A 16,328-nucleotide genomic window follows, 5' to 3' on the forward strand; every position below is an offset into this window, starting at 1 on the left:
AAAAAATAAAACCTACTTCAGATTAGAGAAACAAGTTTCTTATTTTATTGATTTTCTTACCACTTTGATATGGTTAGGTGTAAAGTAGAAATAAACCTCCAAAGCTTGAATTATATTTATGTAGATTATCTAAAATAGTCACACACCACATGCATGAAATTACAAATGTGAATAATTTGCTTTACCAGGAGGACTCTTTATTTTTACGATTCTTTCATAATCAGAATTATTTATTAAATTTATAAATACGTCAATATTTTATTTTGTGTTATTTTTATAAGCTTTCTGAGAGCATATATAGTTTCATAAAGTGAAAAATAATGGACCAGCAGCAATGGAAACATTTCATGTTCCAATGCAAAAAATTATCTGTACTCAAAATCCTAATCAGTAACAATTTTTTTCTAACATCTAAATAGTTTTTTTCTAACATCTAAGTAGATTATCTCAATGGTATATAATAGAAAATAATATAAATGTATTTGGATTTACTATCTGTTAGATTTTTAAAAGATAAAGGTATGGTAACAGCTAATGTTCATATAAAACTCAGCATTTTAATGGAACACTTTCCCATATAAAGGACAAATCTACACATTATATGAACATTTTCAAAATTTGAGCCTTGGAATGTAAAATTACAATGTTATACATTATAGTAATATTTTGTAAAAGTCATAAAAAGAATCCACACAATATTGTGTATATACAAAATTTCACATGGAAATTTGTGCTTATAAATGACTATAATTTACTTAAAAAAAATACCAACCTTTCAGGAATACACTGTGTATACAGGGAGCAGAGTATTAATACCCAAAATGTCCTGAGATATACTTCATATCCCATCCAGGATTTTAAACGCTAAGATCAACAGAATTGGTTTTATTCAACATGCTCAGCTTCCCAGGAACTTGTTTCTTTTTAAAAAAAAAATGTGGTAAAAGACACTTAACATAAAATGTACCTTCTTAGTCATTTTAAAGTGTAGAGTTCAGTAGTGTTTAGTATATTCACATTGTTGTTGCAAGTAATCTCAAGAACTACTGCAGATGCCTCATATGTGTGGACTCACAAGCTATTTTTCTTTCTGCAACTGGCTTACCTCACTTAGAATAGTGTCCTCAAGTTTCATCTATGTTGTCAAATGTGTTAGAAAGTCATCTTTTAAGGCTGAATAATATTCCATTGTATGTGTATATCACATTTTATTCATTCATACATCGATAGATCTCAGGTGGATTTTATATTTTGGTTACTGTGAATATTGCTGCTGTGAACACTGGTGTGTAAATATCACTTTGAGATCTTATTTTCAATTATGTTGCATGCATAACCAGAAGTACAATTGCTGCATCATTTTGGTCTTCAATTTTTAATGTTTTGAAGAACTGTTTTTATAGTACCTGTACCAGTTTATATTATGGGTAAAAGTGCATAAAGTTTCCAATTCCTTCACATCTTATCAGCACTTTTTTTTTTTTCTTTTTTTTGAGAGACAGTCTCCCTCTATTGCCCAGACTGGAGTGCAGTGGTGCAATCTTGGCTCATTGCAACCTCCACCTCCTGGGTTCAAGCTATTCTCCTGCCTCAGCCTCCCGAATAGCTGGGACAACAGGTGTGCACCAACCACGCCTGGCTAGTTTTTTTGTATTTTTAGTAGAGACAGGGTTTCACCATATTGGCCAGGCTGGTCTTGAACTCCTGACCTTGTGATCTGCCCGCCTCAGCCGCCCAAAGTGCTGGGATTACAGGCGTGAGCCACTGTGCCTGGCCCACTTTTTTTTTTTTTTTTTTTTTAAGAGTAGCTGTCCTAATAGGTGTGAGGTGGTAGTTCAGTGTGCTTTTGATCTGTGGTTCCCTAGTGATGAATTATGTCCAGCAGTTTTCTGTATGCTTGCATCTGGCCCCCATGCATTTATCGAATTTGGAAAATTTCTCATTCTTGCTTTTAATCTCAGATATGTAATTGAAATTTTTTTTCTCTCTTTCACTCCTATATGGAGAACAGTTTTCAGCCTCCAACATACTTATTTTTTTCATCCCACCAATATTTCTATTTAGATGAGCTTGAATTTTCTCCGTATTAAAAACAGCTCATTTGAATGCAACATTTTATTTTCTTCAGTTGTATGTTTATTATATAAAAAATTTAAAATCAGAAGTATTTGCATAATTATTTTCTTCCTCAATAGAATTGTGTAGTTATGGCTTCAGATTTAGTGTTTATTTAATAATGTGATAATTGTTAATTTCCTCACCAAAAGCCAGTTCCCTCATGCATCATAGAAAGCTATGTCTACTCATCACCTACCATTTCTCCCAGAGATAATGTGACATAATTTTAGTTCTTTTTGGATTGAGCTTGGGCCTTTTGCCAAGTTTCTTCTTCTTCATTAATATTATCACAATCCCTCTCCTCAGAAAAGAACAATGTGCAATTTCTACTGGAAATCTGAATTATGCCATTCCTAATCACTTGTCTGTCTCCATCTCTCCTGGGGTTAATCAATAGAATATATATATATACACACACACACACACACGTGTGTGTGTGTGTATATATATCTTATAATTTTAGATTTTATTTTATCTCTTGAAAATATTTTTGAAAAACTTAGACTTGAAAAAAATGTTTTACTGTTATGAGTTACCATAAAAAACTAAATTTCCGAATTTCTGAGTACACTTTTCCCCTTTCATCAATGTAGATTTTAAAAATGTTACTTTTTGTGTACCACATATGTCATTTTGTAACTTCATATTTGGAGACTATTTACTATTGCCTCATACAAAATTATATTAATGTAATGATTTTTAGTCTTTTACATTTTATTTTATCATCATGAAAACATCTGCATTGGCAGAACATGTATTACTAATTTAGAAAAGCAAATTTTGTAGACCTACATGATTCCTTCAAGATTTTTTTTTTGTGTGTGTGTGTACATATATATAGAGAAACTTGCCAGTCAATAAAAGAGACCATGTCAAAACAACTATTTCAAATCAATCTTGTGCGTATGTGTGAGTGTGTGTGTGTGTGTGTGTGTGTGTGTGTGTGTGTGTGTGTGTGTGTGTACGTTAGTTTTTCCTAGATTGCACTGACATCATCATGCTGGTAATGAAATATACTTCCCTATATATATATAAATCATAAAGAAAAAAATAAACATAGGTAGAATTTGTACAACTGGATATCTCAGTTTAAAAAACATTACTGGTTTCTGTTGTAGGGGTTTGTATATCTGTTTCTGTATATATGTATAAAAGTATATATTGATATAATCCAAAATGACTTCCTTCACAATAGTAAGCTTTAGAACTACTGTATAGACATTTTATTTATTTAATTAGCTTATATATACTGAATATGATTAACGAAGCAAACAAAACAGAAAAAAACAACTACTGTGGATTAGAAATTTCTTATTAAAGTTAGAGTCACTAATAGACTCCCATGAGTACAATTAAATGTAAAAGAAGTCAGTTGTACATATATATATATAGCCAAAGTGGTAGCTGATAGGTGAAGACTGGTTAGGAAAATAATGAAAGCTGGTTCTTTCAGAAATGCCACAGTAAGTAGCATGCATATTTCCCTACCAATCTCCTACAGAGTTAGCAGATTATGTGGGACGAAATATATCTTCTGTATTCCTAGCTGAAAATTAATGGAAAAATAAATCTGTAATCATCACATATTAACTTTAAAAAGCAAATGGTCTTAGTGCTATGCTAAATGAATGTTAGTATACAGAATTCAAATTTAATGTATTTTCAAAATTAGCCTGTCTGTGGTTTTCTACATAAAAAATATTAACAGAAATGACATAAATTATCATCAAATGATCTTGGTTTTAATTAATTTCAATGATTCTCTATAAACATATGATTATAAATGCACTGAACCATCATTATAAAATAATTTCTATACCATGAAGTACTATCAGGGTTAAGGATTAAATAATAGCCCCATTAACTGTATTAAGATTTAATATCTGTAATTCTCACTTTTGGTCTATCTATCATCTATCTTCTTGTTATTTTCTCAGTTCTTTCAAATAAGACTTTTGTTATGAATCAACTAAAATTCAATTGAATAATCGCATCACATGCAATTATGTTTTATATATAACATAATAACATTTTAATATTAATTTGTTTGTAGCTAAATAAAACACTTATTTATTGTCTGTGTCAATAAGTATGTTACAAGCTAGGGTTCAAGAAAAAAAATTAAGCATTTCTTTTTAAAAAAATGTGTGAATATGAAGTTAGGTTTTCTCAATCCCAGAGAAAACAATGGGAGGATTCCTTAAGAAAAATTGTACTTATATTATTAATCTGACTCAAAAAATGTAAGCATGAATATGTAATCTATAAAAGGGTAGCACTGAGTAGTTTTCATGAATTTGAACTCCTAACAAAATCACCCCTAAAATTCATAATGCAAAAAAAAAAAAAAGATCAATTCTAAGTCCTCAGCATAACCTGCTGCCAGTATTTGAAACAGCTGATCACTTTATCCTTCTAGAAAAACTGCTTTTTCCTTGATTTTGGGGACGATTTTGGGGACATTTCCTTTTCAGATTTTTAACTTACTTCCCTGGTAGATACACTTGTCAGAATTCTTTGCTGGATCCTGTTAATTTTCCCAACTGTTAAATGTCGTTCATTCCGTGGACACAGTACTTGCTCCCCTATTCCCTACCAAAGTTCTCACTGACTTCCTTTTAAAGTACCCTGGAAACTGACAGATTTGTAGCTTCAACCAGAAAATTCAGGCACATATTTACCACATTCTTATGATTTCTTTTTTTCCTGGATCCACAAAGATTGAAACTCGCCACATGGGGGCACATTCGTTCACCATAACTGTGACTAAAATTGGTGACATTTTAATTTGCAGGCAATTACCTCTACAAACACCTCCCTTCATTAGAAATAAAAATTGAGATGTTCAAAGCATCTTACAGGTCAAAGAGCTAAGCCAGATCCTCACTCAAGCACTCAAGAGTTTTTTTTTTTTTTTTTTTCCCCGAGAAAAACTCTGGAGGAACAAACAACTTTGAACATTTTCCCACTGAAGTCCTAGCGTTTTGGCGCTGACAGCGTTAACTTCCACACGGAAGCTGCCCCTCCGCCCTCCAGAAGGAAAGAGGACCCGTATGGGAGCCGCAGAGAAGCACCTAGAACCCTGGGGCCTGAGGGCCGGCTGGAGGCAACACAGGGCTGGTAAGAACGAATATGACCTCGTGTTAAACTGGAAACGAGAAGGAGGGCAGAATATGGGTAGACAAGTCAGAACAGCTGCTCCCATAGCCGCCAGAAGCAGTAGACTCTTCTGAACTGTGGGACCCAAGACTGCCGGGTACGCAGCGGGCACAGGACGGCAGGGGCACCTGCGCTGCCGCCTACCGCCCTGGAGGGCGCTTCAGGCCCAGATCCCAGGGCAGCAGAGGGTGCGACAAGGCGTCCCAGCAGCCGCGGCCCTGCAGATCCTTGGGGCGCCTAGCCGGCATCCCCTCCCCTGACCCGACGCCTTCTCTTTGTCCTGAAGGATGGACTACAAAGCTATGTCCGGCGGTGTGGACGAAACTCAGTAAAAGGGGTTTCGGCAAGGGGAGACTCACCCGCCATCTCCGTAGGAAGGTGGCTGGGGCTGTGTCCGCGCAGCCCAGTCCCGGCCTCCTCCTCCTCCCAGAGGGCTTCCAGGTCTGACCGAGGGTCGCTGGGACTCGAGAACTGGAGGCTCTGACTGGAACACTCCTGGGCGCACTCTGGCTCAGCCTGGACCCGGGCAGGCCCGTTTTCACCGGGGTGTCTACACTAGGGTCTCCCAAGGGAGCGAGGCGTCCGGGCGGGCGCCAGGGTGGCAGGGCCGAGTCTCCGGAGGTGGCCGCTCTGAAGGCCGAATCTGGCCAGAAAATCTGGCCAGAAAAAGGGACCACTGCGTCCTTGCGGCCTCCTTTCCACGTTAACCGGGGGCAGAGAACACCCAGGCCCTGTTGTGGGTGCCTAACGCGCTGGGGCGCATAGGCCAAGCCAGTCCAACCAGGGTGTCCAGTCAGGGGCGCGCTGAGGCAGAAGGCTTTAGAGATCGAGGGACATGGGGGACCCCTGACGCCAGGTCTCCTTCTCGCTTCCGGGTCCGCACTCTGGGTCCGCAGTCCCTCAACCCACCAGGAGGCCAGAGATGCGGCTGGGGTGGATCCAGGGAGCTGGGGCCCAGATCCACCAAGATCAGGGAAGGTTCCTGAGGGCCCGCTGTCCCTCAGGGCCTGAAGAAAATCCATTCTCCGCGTGCTTGCGTTGGAGAACACAGTGGCCCCCACCGCCCGCCCTGAGACCTCCGCAGGGTCCTGATCCAGAACTTGACGACCGGACGCCATCTCATCTCTCCCCACAGAACCCCTGTCAGCCTGCCGGGGGACGCGGTGCCCGCCCTCCGGCATCCGGGAAACACAGCGTCCCAGCCGGCGCCTGCGCAGGTGCCACACTTCCTGGTCCTCTCTGGCTGCGTCTGAGGGCCTTGGCTCTGGCCAGGGGCGCTGCAACGGGCTCAGCCTTCTAGGGGTGGCGGGTGAAGGCCTACACCTGCCCCAGGACGGCCAGGTCCACCAGCACCTGCAACAGACGGAGAATTGAAGGAGCATCTTGAAGCTGTGGCTGTCTTGAAGGTGTCGCCGCTTGTCCTCACGAGCACCATTTTGATTCTCGTGCCCTGTGTGCATGGGTGGCCAGCGTTGCTGGTAGGGCTCCTACACGCTCAGAGTGGCCTTGGCCAGGAAGTCCAGGGTTTCCGCAGGCAGAGTGGATGAACAAGGTAAGTGAGGCTGCTTGTCACCTTCGTGAGGACCAGGACACAGTGCACATAGCTCATGAAACTGCCCCAGTGCCAGAAGTGCTGAGAATGGGAGTCTGCAAAGGCTGGAGTTTTATATTTGGTTCCTTTGCCAGGCCGACATAGTACAGAGTTCCAACATCAGCAAAAAGGTCAAGATCATGAGTATGCTCTGCCATGGGAGAGGCAGCACAAAATGCCTTCCAAACCAGCAGTGTATTGGCCACCAGTAGCGCCAGACATGCATAGGTAGAGAAGCCATTAGCATTCTGGGTCCTCCCAAAATTCTTGTACTGTGGCATGTATGGGACCACCCCTCCAAAGATCGTGGTCCCAGCAGCCCCCCCAGGAAACCAGATGGTGCGGCAGGACAGAAACCAATCCAGGCCTTCTGCTTCCATGCCCAACATCTGTGCCACCCAGTAGGCAGGGTGATGTCCACCTTGCCTAAGCCTCTCACTCTTATGGGCTCCTGCACCTGCACATTGAGGTTTACCTCCACATTGCTGCAGCTATTCTGTGCAGTCCTCTACCAATGACTGTCCTGATCTGCCAGGGCACTCTTCTCTGTCCCTCTGTTTGGTGGAGAACCCCTTATGATTTTCTTAATAACTTTTTCTTCCCTCTAGTGTACTGTATTGTAAGAATGCAGTATATAAGGCTAGGCTCAGTGGCTCATGCCTCTAACCCCAGCACTTTAAGGGGCCAACGTAGGAGGTTCACTTGAGCCCAGGAGTTCAAGACCAGCCTGGACAACATAGGGAGACCCCTTCTCTACAAAAACAAACAAACAAAAAATACAAAAATACAAAATTTAGTCAGGCGTGGTGGCACAGGTTTGTAGTCGCAGCTACTTGGGAGTCTGAGGCAGGAGGATTGCTTGAGCCTGGGATGTGGAAGCCTCAGTGAGCTGTGATCACTCCATTTGCACTCCAGCCTGGGCAATAGAGGAAGACCCTGTCTCAAAAAAAAAAATACAGTATATAATACATATAATATACAAAATATGTGCTAATCAACTGTTAACTGTTTATGTTATCATCAATAAGGCTCTGGTCAGCAGTACGCTATTTGTAGTTGAAAGTTTGGGGCATCAAAAGTTATACATGGATTTAAAAATAATAAGGTCTCAGCCCCTAACTCCAGGGTTGTTCAGGAGTCAACTGTATATCCATCACTAAATGCTTTAATATTCCCAACTCCTTATTATCCATGAACAAATCTGACCACTGTTTACTACATCCCTGGCAGACACTCTGGTTCAAGCAGTTATCTATCATCTCTTTCTTAGAATATTGACATAATCATCACCTAATTCCCTTGCTTCCACATTTGTTCTGCCTCACAAATCTAGTTTCTATTTCCCAGAGGGGTCATTTTTAAATATGTCAGATGTGGTCACCCCTCAGATCAGATTCATCCAATGGCTTCTGTCATATTCAGAGTAAGTCAAGAATCATTCCTAAAAAGCCATGTGTAATCTTGACGTTTTCCTTTCTGTCATCAACTCTGACACTACTATTTTTCACTGTGTGTCATTTACTATGGAATTCCATTGGTTTCCAGCCTCAGATAACTTTTCCTCGTTCTTTATAATGACTGGGTGGGGAGAATTCAGACTTCAAATACACAATTGATGTGGGGAAATATTTTAAATACATACTAAGCTGCATGGTAGGGAAAGGATGAGGAGATATGCTCACTCCCTAGAATAGCTTCAATCTTCATAATTTAGCACAACAAAATGAAAAGTGAAACAAAGAGAAATAAATTTCTATAGAAGAACCTGTTGAATGTTAACATCCTCTTATATACTCATGAGAATATACACATGCACACACACAATTAAAAAAGCATTCATAAGTTTCTGTTTTCCAAGTGTATATCTGTGTGTGTATGTGCATATTTAATTTTGCAAAATAAGGTTTTTCAGTAGTAGAATGTATCTCTTGTGAACCCTTCTAGATCTTATTTTTACCATGTTCTGTGAGCTGAACAGAACTGCCCTGTATGAACTACGACAAAGAGCAATTTGGTTGTAGAGTGGACATTCAATTGACCTTGAACAATCAAAAGAGAGATAGCTCCCTCCATATTATCTCTGTCTCTGGATTCTGACAATTGCTCCATCTTCTCATCCATCATGGTTAGCATTAGATATGGTTCATGGCTGTTAATATCCCCCCCGTTATTAAAAGAGATATTTTGTTCTCTTATGGGAAAAAGTTTCCATAAGATTTTATTTATCTCTTCCTTGAAGATTTCAAAGAGTATACCTGTAAAATCATCAGGTTTACTTTTTGTATGTGTTTCGTTTGTATTTTTTTTCTCTTTTCTTGGATGGGAGAAAGCTTTTAACAACTGATTCAATGTCGCTAATTAAATGTATAGAAATAGATTATTTCTTCTTGAGTCAGTTTTAATACCTTCTATTTTTAGATGTGTGGATTTTAAAATTTATTAACAAATTTATTGACATGTGTTTGTGTTTTATTAATACTATATCTATAATTATGTAGCTCTCTGAAAAATATGTTTTAAGTATTTCTTAAAAAGGAAATACATTTCCAGAATATTTTAAGTTATTAACCCTTTCATGACTAAGCAGCAATAAAGAGACATTTTTGAAATTTTTACGTTTGTCTTTTAAGAATAAGTATTTATTACTCTATTATGGGAATCAGTTAAACTGCTTCACCAAACACATATAACTTATTTATACGGTATGCTGTAAAAAGCTGAAAAATTATATTTTACTAAGCAATATACAAATTCTTTAGGGAAAAAAATAACTGCCTGTGCATGTTGAGACATGTTTAGTGTTCTTTTATACTTTCAATAATGCATGTTGTTATGATAAAAAGATTTTTATAAGTATTTTAAACATATATATTTATATCATATTACATAGCTATACAACTGTGTGTGTTTGTGTTTGTATACATGCATATATTTTGAGGTTATCTGAAAGGAATTTTAGAACATTTAAATGGCAGACCTTATCAACAGATTCTCATCTGGAGTGTCTTCCTAGTGAATCACAAGTTTAGACAAAATTTTCTTAGTTGAGACTGAAACCATATTATAAGGTCACATGATTAGTTCCACAGATTTTATATCCTCTCAATTTCTTATATTATTTCTTAATTTCAATTTTTTAAAATTCTTAATTTTTTGTATGCTGTTAGTTTTGGGTCAAAATGTTGTGGTCTTTAAGAACGTTGAGAATGTTACACTATTAAAATGTTATTTTGCTAAGATTTATTTCTTATAATATTTCTAATGTTCACTAAGATTTTAATAATTTTTCACACTGTTAAAATGCTGCGTTAAAATTTCTTTATTTTTACAAAATTTTATTGATTAATTACAAATGCATTTTTAATTTATGTATCTAATGCTTTGTTGTTGCCCTTTACACACAAGTCCTGAAGACTCTTCATTACTTTTCTTCATTATTCACAACTTTTACATTTGTCCACTAAAATTATGATTATTAATTACTTACCAAAAAAAGAGTCTCCCTTATTGTAATAAAAGCATTAGTATTGCTTTAAATATAACAAAACACATCAGTGGTGACTTATTATTTACAAGGATGTTTTTCATCATTATTTATTATTATACATACCATGTCAACTAATTCAAGTTCAATGTAATAATAAAGTACCATCATATTTTTCTTTAAAGACATCTTATCTTTTTTTTATTATGATTATACTTTAAGTTCTGGGGTACATGTGCAGAATGTGCAGGTTTGTTACATAGGTATACACGTGCCATGGTGGTTTGCTTCACCCATTAACCCGTCATCTACATTAGGTATTTCTCCTAATGCTATCCCTCCCCTAGCCCCCCACCCCCTGACAGGCCCCTGTGTGTGTGGTTCCCCTCCCTGTGTCCATGTGTTCTCATTATTCAACTCCCACTTATGAGTGAGAACATGCAGTGTTTGGTTTTGTGTTCTTTTTTTTTCTGGTTTAAGTATTTATTGATTTCATTTCAACAAATAATGATTACTTTGATATTACGTCCACTTATTTGATACACGCATGACGTAAAAGCGGGGCAGTTTTTCTTAATACCTTGCTTGGTTTTCTCATGGGCTGCCATTTCTTCTTCTTTTTTTTTTATTATACTTTAAGTTTTAGGGTACATGTGCACATTGTGCAGGTTAGTTACATATGTATACATGTGCCATGCTGGTGTGCTGCACCCACTAACTCGTCATCTAGCATTAGGTATATCTCCCAATGCTATCCCTCCCCCCTCCCCCCACCCCACCACAGTCCCCAGGGTGTGATATTCCCCTTCCTGTGTCCATGTGATCTCATTGTTCAATTCCCACCTATGAGTGAGAATATGCGGTGTTTGGTTTTTTGTTCTTGCAATAGTTTACTGAGAATGATGATTTCCAATTTCATCCATGTCCCTACAAAGGACATGAACTCATCATTTTTTATGGCTGCATAGTATTCCATGGTGTATATGTGCCACATTTTCTTAATCCAGTCTATCATTGTTGGACATTTGGGTTGGTTCCAAGTCTTTGCTATTGTGAGTAATGCCGCAATAAACATACGTGTGCATGTGTCTTTATAGCAGCATGATTTATAGTCCTTTGGGTATATACCCAGTAATGGGATGGCTGGGTCAAATGGTATTTCTAGTTCTAGATCCCTGAGGAATCGCCACACTGACTTCCACAATGGTTGAACTAGTTTACAGTCCCAGCAACAGTGTAAAAGTGTTCCTATTTCTCCACATCCTCTCCAGCACCTGTTGTTTCCTGACTTTTTAATGATCGCCATTCTAACTGGTGTGAGCTGGTATCTCATTGTGGTTTTGATTTGCATTTCTCTGATGGCCAGTGATGATGAGCATTTTTTCATGTGTTTTTTGGCTGCTTAAATGTCTTCTTTTGAGAAGTGTCTGTTCATGTCCTTCGCCCACTTTTTGATGGGGTTGTTTGTTTTTTTCTTGTAAATTTGTTTGAGTTCATTGTAGATTCTGGATATTAGCCCTTTGTCAGATGAGTAGGTTGCGAAAATTTTCTCCCATTTTGTAGGTTGCCTGTTCACTCTGATGGTAGTTTCTTTTGCTGTGCAGAAGCTCTTTAGTTTAATTAGATCCCATATTTCAATTTTGTCTTTTGTTGCCATTGCTTTTGGTGTTTTGGACATGAAGTCCTTGCCCATGCCTATGTCCTGAATGGTAATGCCTAGGTTTTCTTCTAGAGTTTTTATGGTTTTAGGTCTAACGTTTAAGTCTTTAATCCATCTTGAATTGATTTTTGTATAAGGTGTAAGGAAGGGATCCAGTTTCAGCTTTCTACATTTGGCTAGCCAGTTTTCCCAGCACCATTTATTAAATAGGGAATCCTTTCCCCATGGCTTGTTTTTCTCAGGTTTGTCAAAGATCAGATAGTTGTAGATATGTGGCATTATTTCTGAGGGCTCTGTTCTGTTCCATTGATCTATATCTCTGTTTTGGTAGCAGTACCATGCAGTTTTGGTTACTGTAGCCTTGTAGTATAGTTTGAAGTCAGGTAGTGTGATGCCTCCAGCTTTGTTCTTTTGGCTTAGGATTGCCTTGGCAATGCGGGCTCTTTTTTGGTTCCATATGAACTTTAAAGTAGTTTTTTCCAATTCTGTGAAGAAAGTCATTGGTAGCTTTATGGGTATGGCATTGAATCTGTAAATTACCTTGGGCAGTATGGCCATTTTCATGATATTGATTCTTCCTACCCATGAGCATGGAATGTTCTTCCATTTGTTTGTATCCTCTTTTATTTCCTTGAGCAGTGGTTTGTAGTTCTCCTTGAAGAGGTCCTTCACATCCCTTGTAAGTTGGATTCCTAGGTATTTTATTCTTTTTGAAGTAATTGTGAATGGGAGTTCACTCATGATTTGGCTCTCTGTTTGTCTGTTGTTGGTGTATAAGAATGCTTGTGACTTTTGTACATTGATTTTGTATCCTGAGACTTTGCTGAAGTTGCTTATCAGCTTAAGGAGATTTTGGGCTGAGACAATGGGGTTTTCCAGATATACAATCCTGTCGTCTGCAAACAGGGACAATTTGACTTCCTCTTTTCCTAATTGAATACCCTTGATTTCCTTCTCCTGCCTAATTGCCCTGGCCAGAACTTCCAACACTATGTTGAATAGGAGTGGTGAGAGAGGGTATCCCTGTCTTGTGCCAGTTTTCAAAGGGAATGCTTCCAGTTTTTGCCCATTCAGTATGATATTGGCTGTGGGTTTGTCATAGATAGCTCTTATTATTTTGAAATACGTCCCATCAATACCTAATTTATTGAGAGTTTTAGCATGAAGGGTTGTTGAATTTTGTCAAAGGCTTTTTCTGCATCTATTGAGATAATCATGTGGTTTTTGTCTTTGGCTCTGTTTATATGCTGGATTACATTTACTGATTTGTGTATATTGAACCAGCCTTGCATCCCAGGGATGAAGCCCACTTGATCATGGTGGATAAGCTTTTTGATGTGCTGCTGGATTCGTTTTGCCAGAATTTTATTGAGGATTTTTGCATCAATATTCATCAAGGATATTGGTCTAAAATTCTCTTTTTTGGTTGTGTCTCTGCCAGGCTTTGGTATCAGAATGATGCTGGCCTCATAAAATGAGTTAGGGAGGATTCCCTCTTTTTCTATTGATTGGAATAGTTTCAGAAGGAATGGTACCAGTTCCTCCTTGTACCTCTGGTAGAGTTCGGCTGTGAATCCATCTGGTCCTGGACTCTTGTTGGTTGGTAAACTATTGATTATTGTCACAATTTCAGCTCCTGTTATTGGTCTAGTCAGAGATTCAACTTCTTCCTGGTTTAGTCTTGGGAGAGTGTATGTGTCGAGGAATTTATCCATTTCTTCTAGATTTTCTAGTTTATTTGCGTAGAGGTGTTTGTAGTATTCTCTGATGGTAGTTTGTATTTCTGTGGGATCGGTGGTGATATCCCCTTTATCATTTTTTATTGTGTCTATTTGATTCTTCTCTCTTTTTTTCTTTATTAGTCTTGCTAGCAGTCTATCAATTTTGTTGATCCTTTCAAAAAACCAGCTCCTGGATTCATTAATTTTTTGAAGGGTTTTTTGTGTCTCTATTTCCTTCAGTTGTGCTCTGATTTTAGTTATTTCTTGCCTTCTGCTAGCTTTTGAATGTGTTTGCTCTTGCTTTTCTAGTTCTTTTAATTGTGATGTTAGGGTGTCAATTTTGGATCTTTCCTGCTTTCTCTTGTGGTCATTTAGTGCTATAAATTTCCCTCTACACACTGCTCTGAATGCGTCCCAGAGATTCTGGTATGTTGTGTCTTTGTTCTTGTTGGTTTCAAAGAACATCTTTATTTCTGCCTTCATTTCGTTATGTACCCAGTAGTCATTCAGGAGCAGGTTGTTCAGTTTCCATGTAGTTGAGCGGTTTTGAGTGAGATTCTTAATCCTCAGTTCTAGTTTGATTGCACTGTGGTCTGAGATATAGTTTGTTATAATCTCTGTTCTTTTACATTTGCTGAGGAGAGCTTTACTTCCAAGTATGTGGTCAATTTTGGAATAGGTGTGGTGTGGTGTTGAAAAAAAATGTATATTCTGTTGATTTGGGGTGGCGAGTTCTGTAGATGTCTATTAGGTCTGCTTGGTGCAGAGCTGAGTTCAATTCCTGGGTATCCTTGTTGACTTTCTGTCTCGTTGATCTGTCTAATGTTGACAGTGGGGTGTTAAAGTCTCCCATTATTAATGTATGGGAGTCTAAGGCTCTTTGTAGGTCACTCAGGACTTGCTTTATGAATCTGGGTGCTCCTGTATTGGGTGCATATATATTTAGGATAGTTAGCTCTTCTTGTTGAATTGATCCCTTTACCATTATGTAATGGCCTTCTTTGTCTCCTTTGATGTTTGTTGGTTTAAAGTCTGTTTTATCAGAGACTAGGATTGCAACCCCTGCCTTTTTTTGTTTTCCATTTGCTTGGTAGATCTTCCTCCATCCCTTTATTTTGAGCCTATGTGTGTCTCTGCACGTGAGATGGATTTCCTGAATACAGCACACTGATGGGTCTTGACTCTTTATCCAATTTGCCAGTCTGTGTCTTTGAATTGGAGCATTTAGTCCATTTACATTTAAAGTTAATATTGTTATGTGTGAATTTGATCCTGTCATTATGATGTTAGCTGGTGATTTTGCTCGTTAGTTGATGCAGTTTCTTCCTAGTCTCGATGGTCTTTACATTTTGGCATGATTTTGCAGCAGCTGGTACTGGTTGTTCCTTTCCATGTTTAGCGCTTCCTTCAGGAGCTCTTTTAGGGCAGGGCTGGTGGTGACAAAATCTCTCAGCATTTGCTTGTCTGTAAAGTATTTTATTTCTCCTTCACTTATGAAGCTTAGTTTGGCTGGATATGAAATTCTGGGTTGAAAATTCTTTTCTTTAAGAATGTTGAATATTGGCCCCCACTCTCTTCTGGCTTGTAGGGTTTCTGCCGAGAGATCCGCTGTTAGTCTGATGGGCTTCCCTTTGAGGGTAACCCGACCTTTCTCTCTGGCTGCCCTTAACATTTTTTCCTTCATTTCAACTTTGGTGAATCTGACAATTATGTGTCTTGGAGTTGCTCTTCTCGAGGAGTATCTCTGTGGCATTCTCTGTATTTCCTGAATCTGAACGTTGGCCTGCCTTGCTAGATTGGGGAAGTTCTCCTGGATAGTATCCTGGAGAGTGTTTCCCAACTTGGTTCCATTCTCCCCATCACTTTCAGGTACACCAATCAGACGTAGATTTGGTCTTTTCACATAGTCCCATATTTCTTGGAGGCTTTGCTCATTTCTTTTTATTCTTTTTTCTCTAAACTTCCCTTCTCGCTTCATTTCATTTATTTCATCTTCCATTGCTGATACTCTTTCTTCCAGTTGATCGCATCGGCTCCTGAGGCTTCTGCATTCTTCACATAGTTCTCGAGCCTTGGTTTTCAGCTCCATCAGCTCCTTTAAGCACTTCTCTGTATTGGTTATTCTAGTTATACATTCTTCTACATTTTTTTCAAAGTTTTCAACTTCTTTGCCTTTGGTTGGAATGTCCTCCCGTAGCTCAGAGTAATTTGGTCGTCTGAAGCCTTCTCTCAGCTCGTCAAAATCATTCTCCATCCAGCTTTGTTCCGTTGCTGGTGAGGAACTGCGTTCCTTTGGAGGAGGAGAGGCGCTCTGCGTTTTAGAGTTTCCAGTTTTTCTGTTCTGTTTTTTCCCCATCTTTGTGGTTTTATCTACTTTTGGTCTTTGATGATAGTGATGTTCAGATGGGTTTTTGGTGTGGATGTCCTTTCTTTTTGTTAGTTTTCCTTCTAACAGACAGGACCCTCAGCTGCAGGTCTGTTGGAATATCCTGCCGTGTGAGGTGTCAGTGTGCCCCTGCTGGGGGGTGCCTCCCAGTTAGGCTGCTTGGGGGTCAGGGGTCAGGGACCCACTTGAGGAGGCAGTCTGCCCGTTCT

At 38.9% G+C, this 16,328-nt stretch overlaps 1 protein-coding gene and 1 long non-coding RNA gene across 6 annotated transcripts in view; one reads left to right on the forward strand and one right to left on the reverse strand.

Annotated features, from left to right (window-relative positions):
- The window catches only part of LOC129528132 (uncharacterized), a 118,653-nt gene extending 112,249 nt beyond the window's left edge, over positions 1-6,404 (reverse strand). Inside the window, exon 1 of the mRNA XM_055367918.2 lies at positions 5,637-6,404. Within this exon, the coding sequence (XP_055223893.2) occupies positions 5,637-6,395 (759 nt within the window). The 5' untranslated portion in view covers positions 6,396-6,404. The remainder of the gene's footprint in view (positions 1-5,636) is intronic.
- The window catches only part of LOC109023830 (uncharacterized), a 255,758-nt gene continuing 245,675 nt past the window's right edge, over positions 6,246-16,328 (forward strand). For all 5 annotated transcript variants that reach the window (XR_008673358.2, XR_002003282.3, XR_008673359.2 and 2 more), the window contains exon 1: positions 6,246-6,829. This is a non-coding gene — a long non-coding RNA (uncharacterized lncRNA). The remainder of the gene's footprint in view (positions 6,830-16,328) is intronic.

Source organism: Gorilla gorilla, chromosome 19 (genome assembly GCF_029281585.2).
Source record: "Gorilla gorilla gorilla isolate KB3781 chromosome 19, NHGRI_mGorGor1-v2.1_pri, whole genome shotgun sequence".
Classification (NCBI taxonomy): domain Eukaryota; kingdom Metazoa; phylum Chordata; class Mammalia; order Primates; family Hominidae; genus Gorilla; species Gorilla gorilla.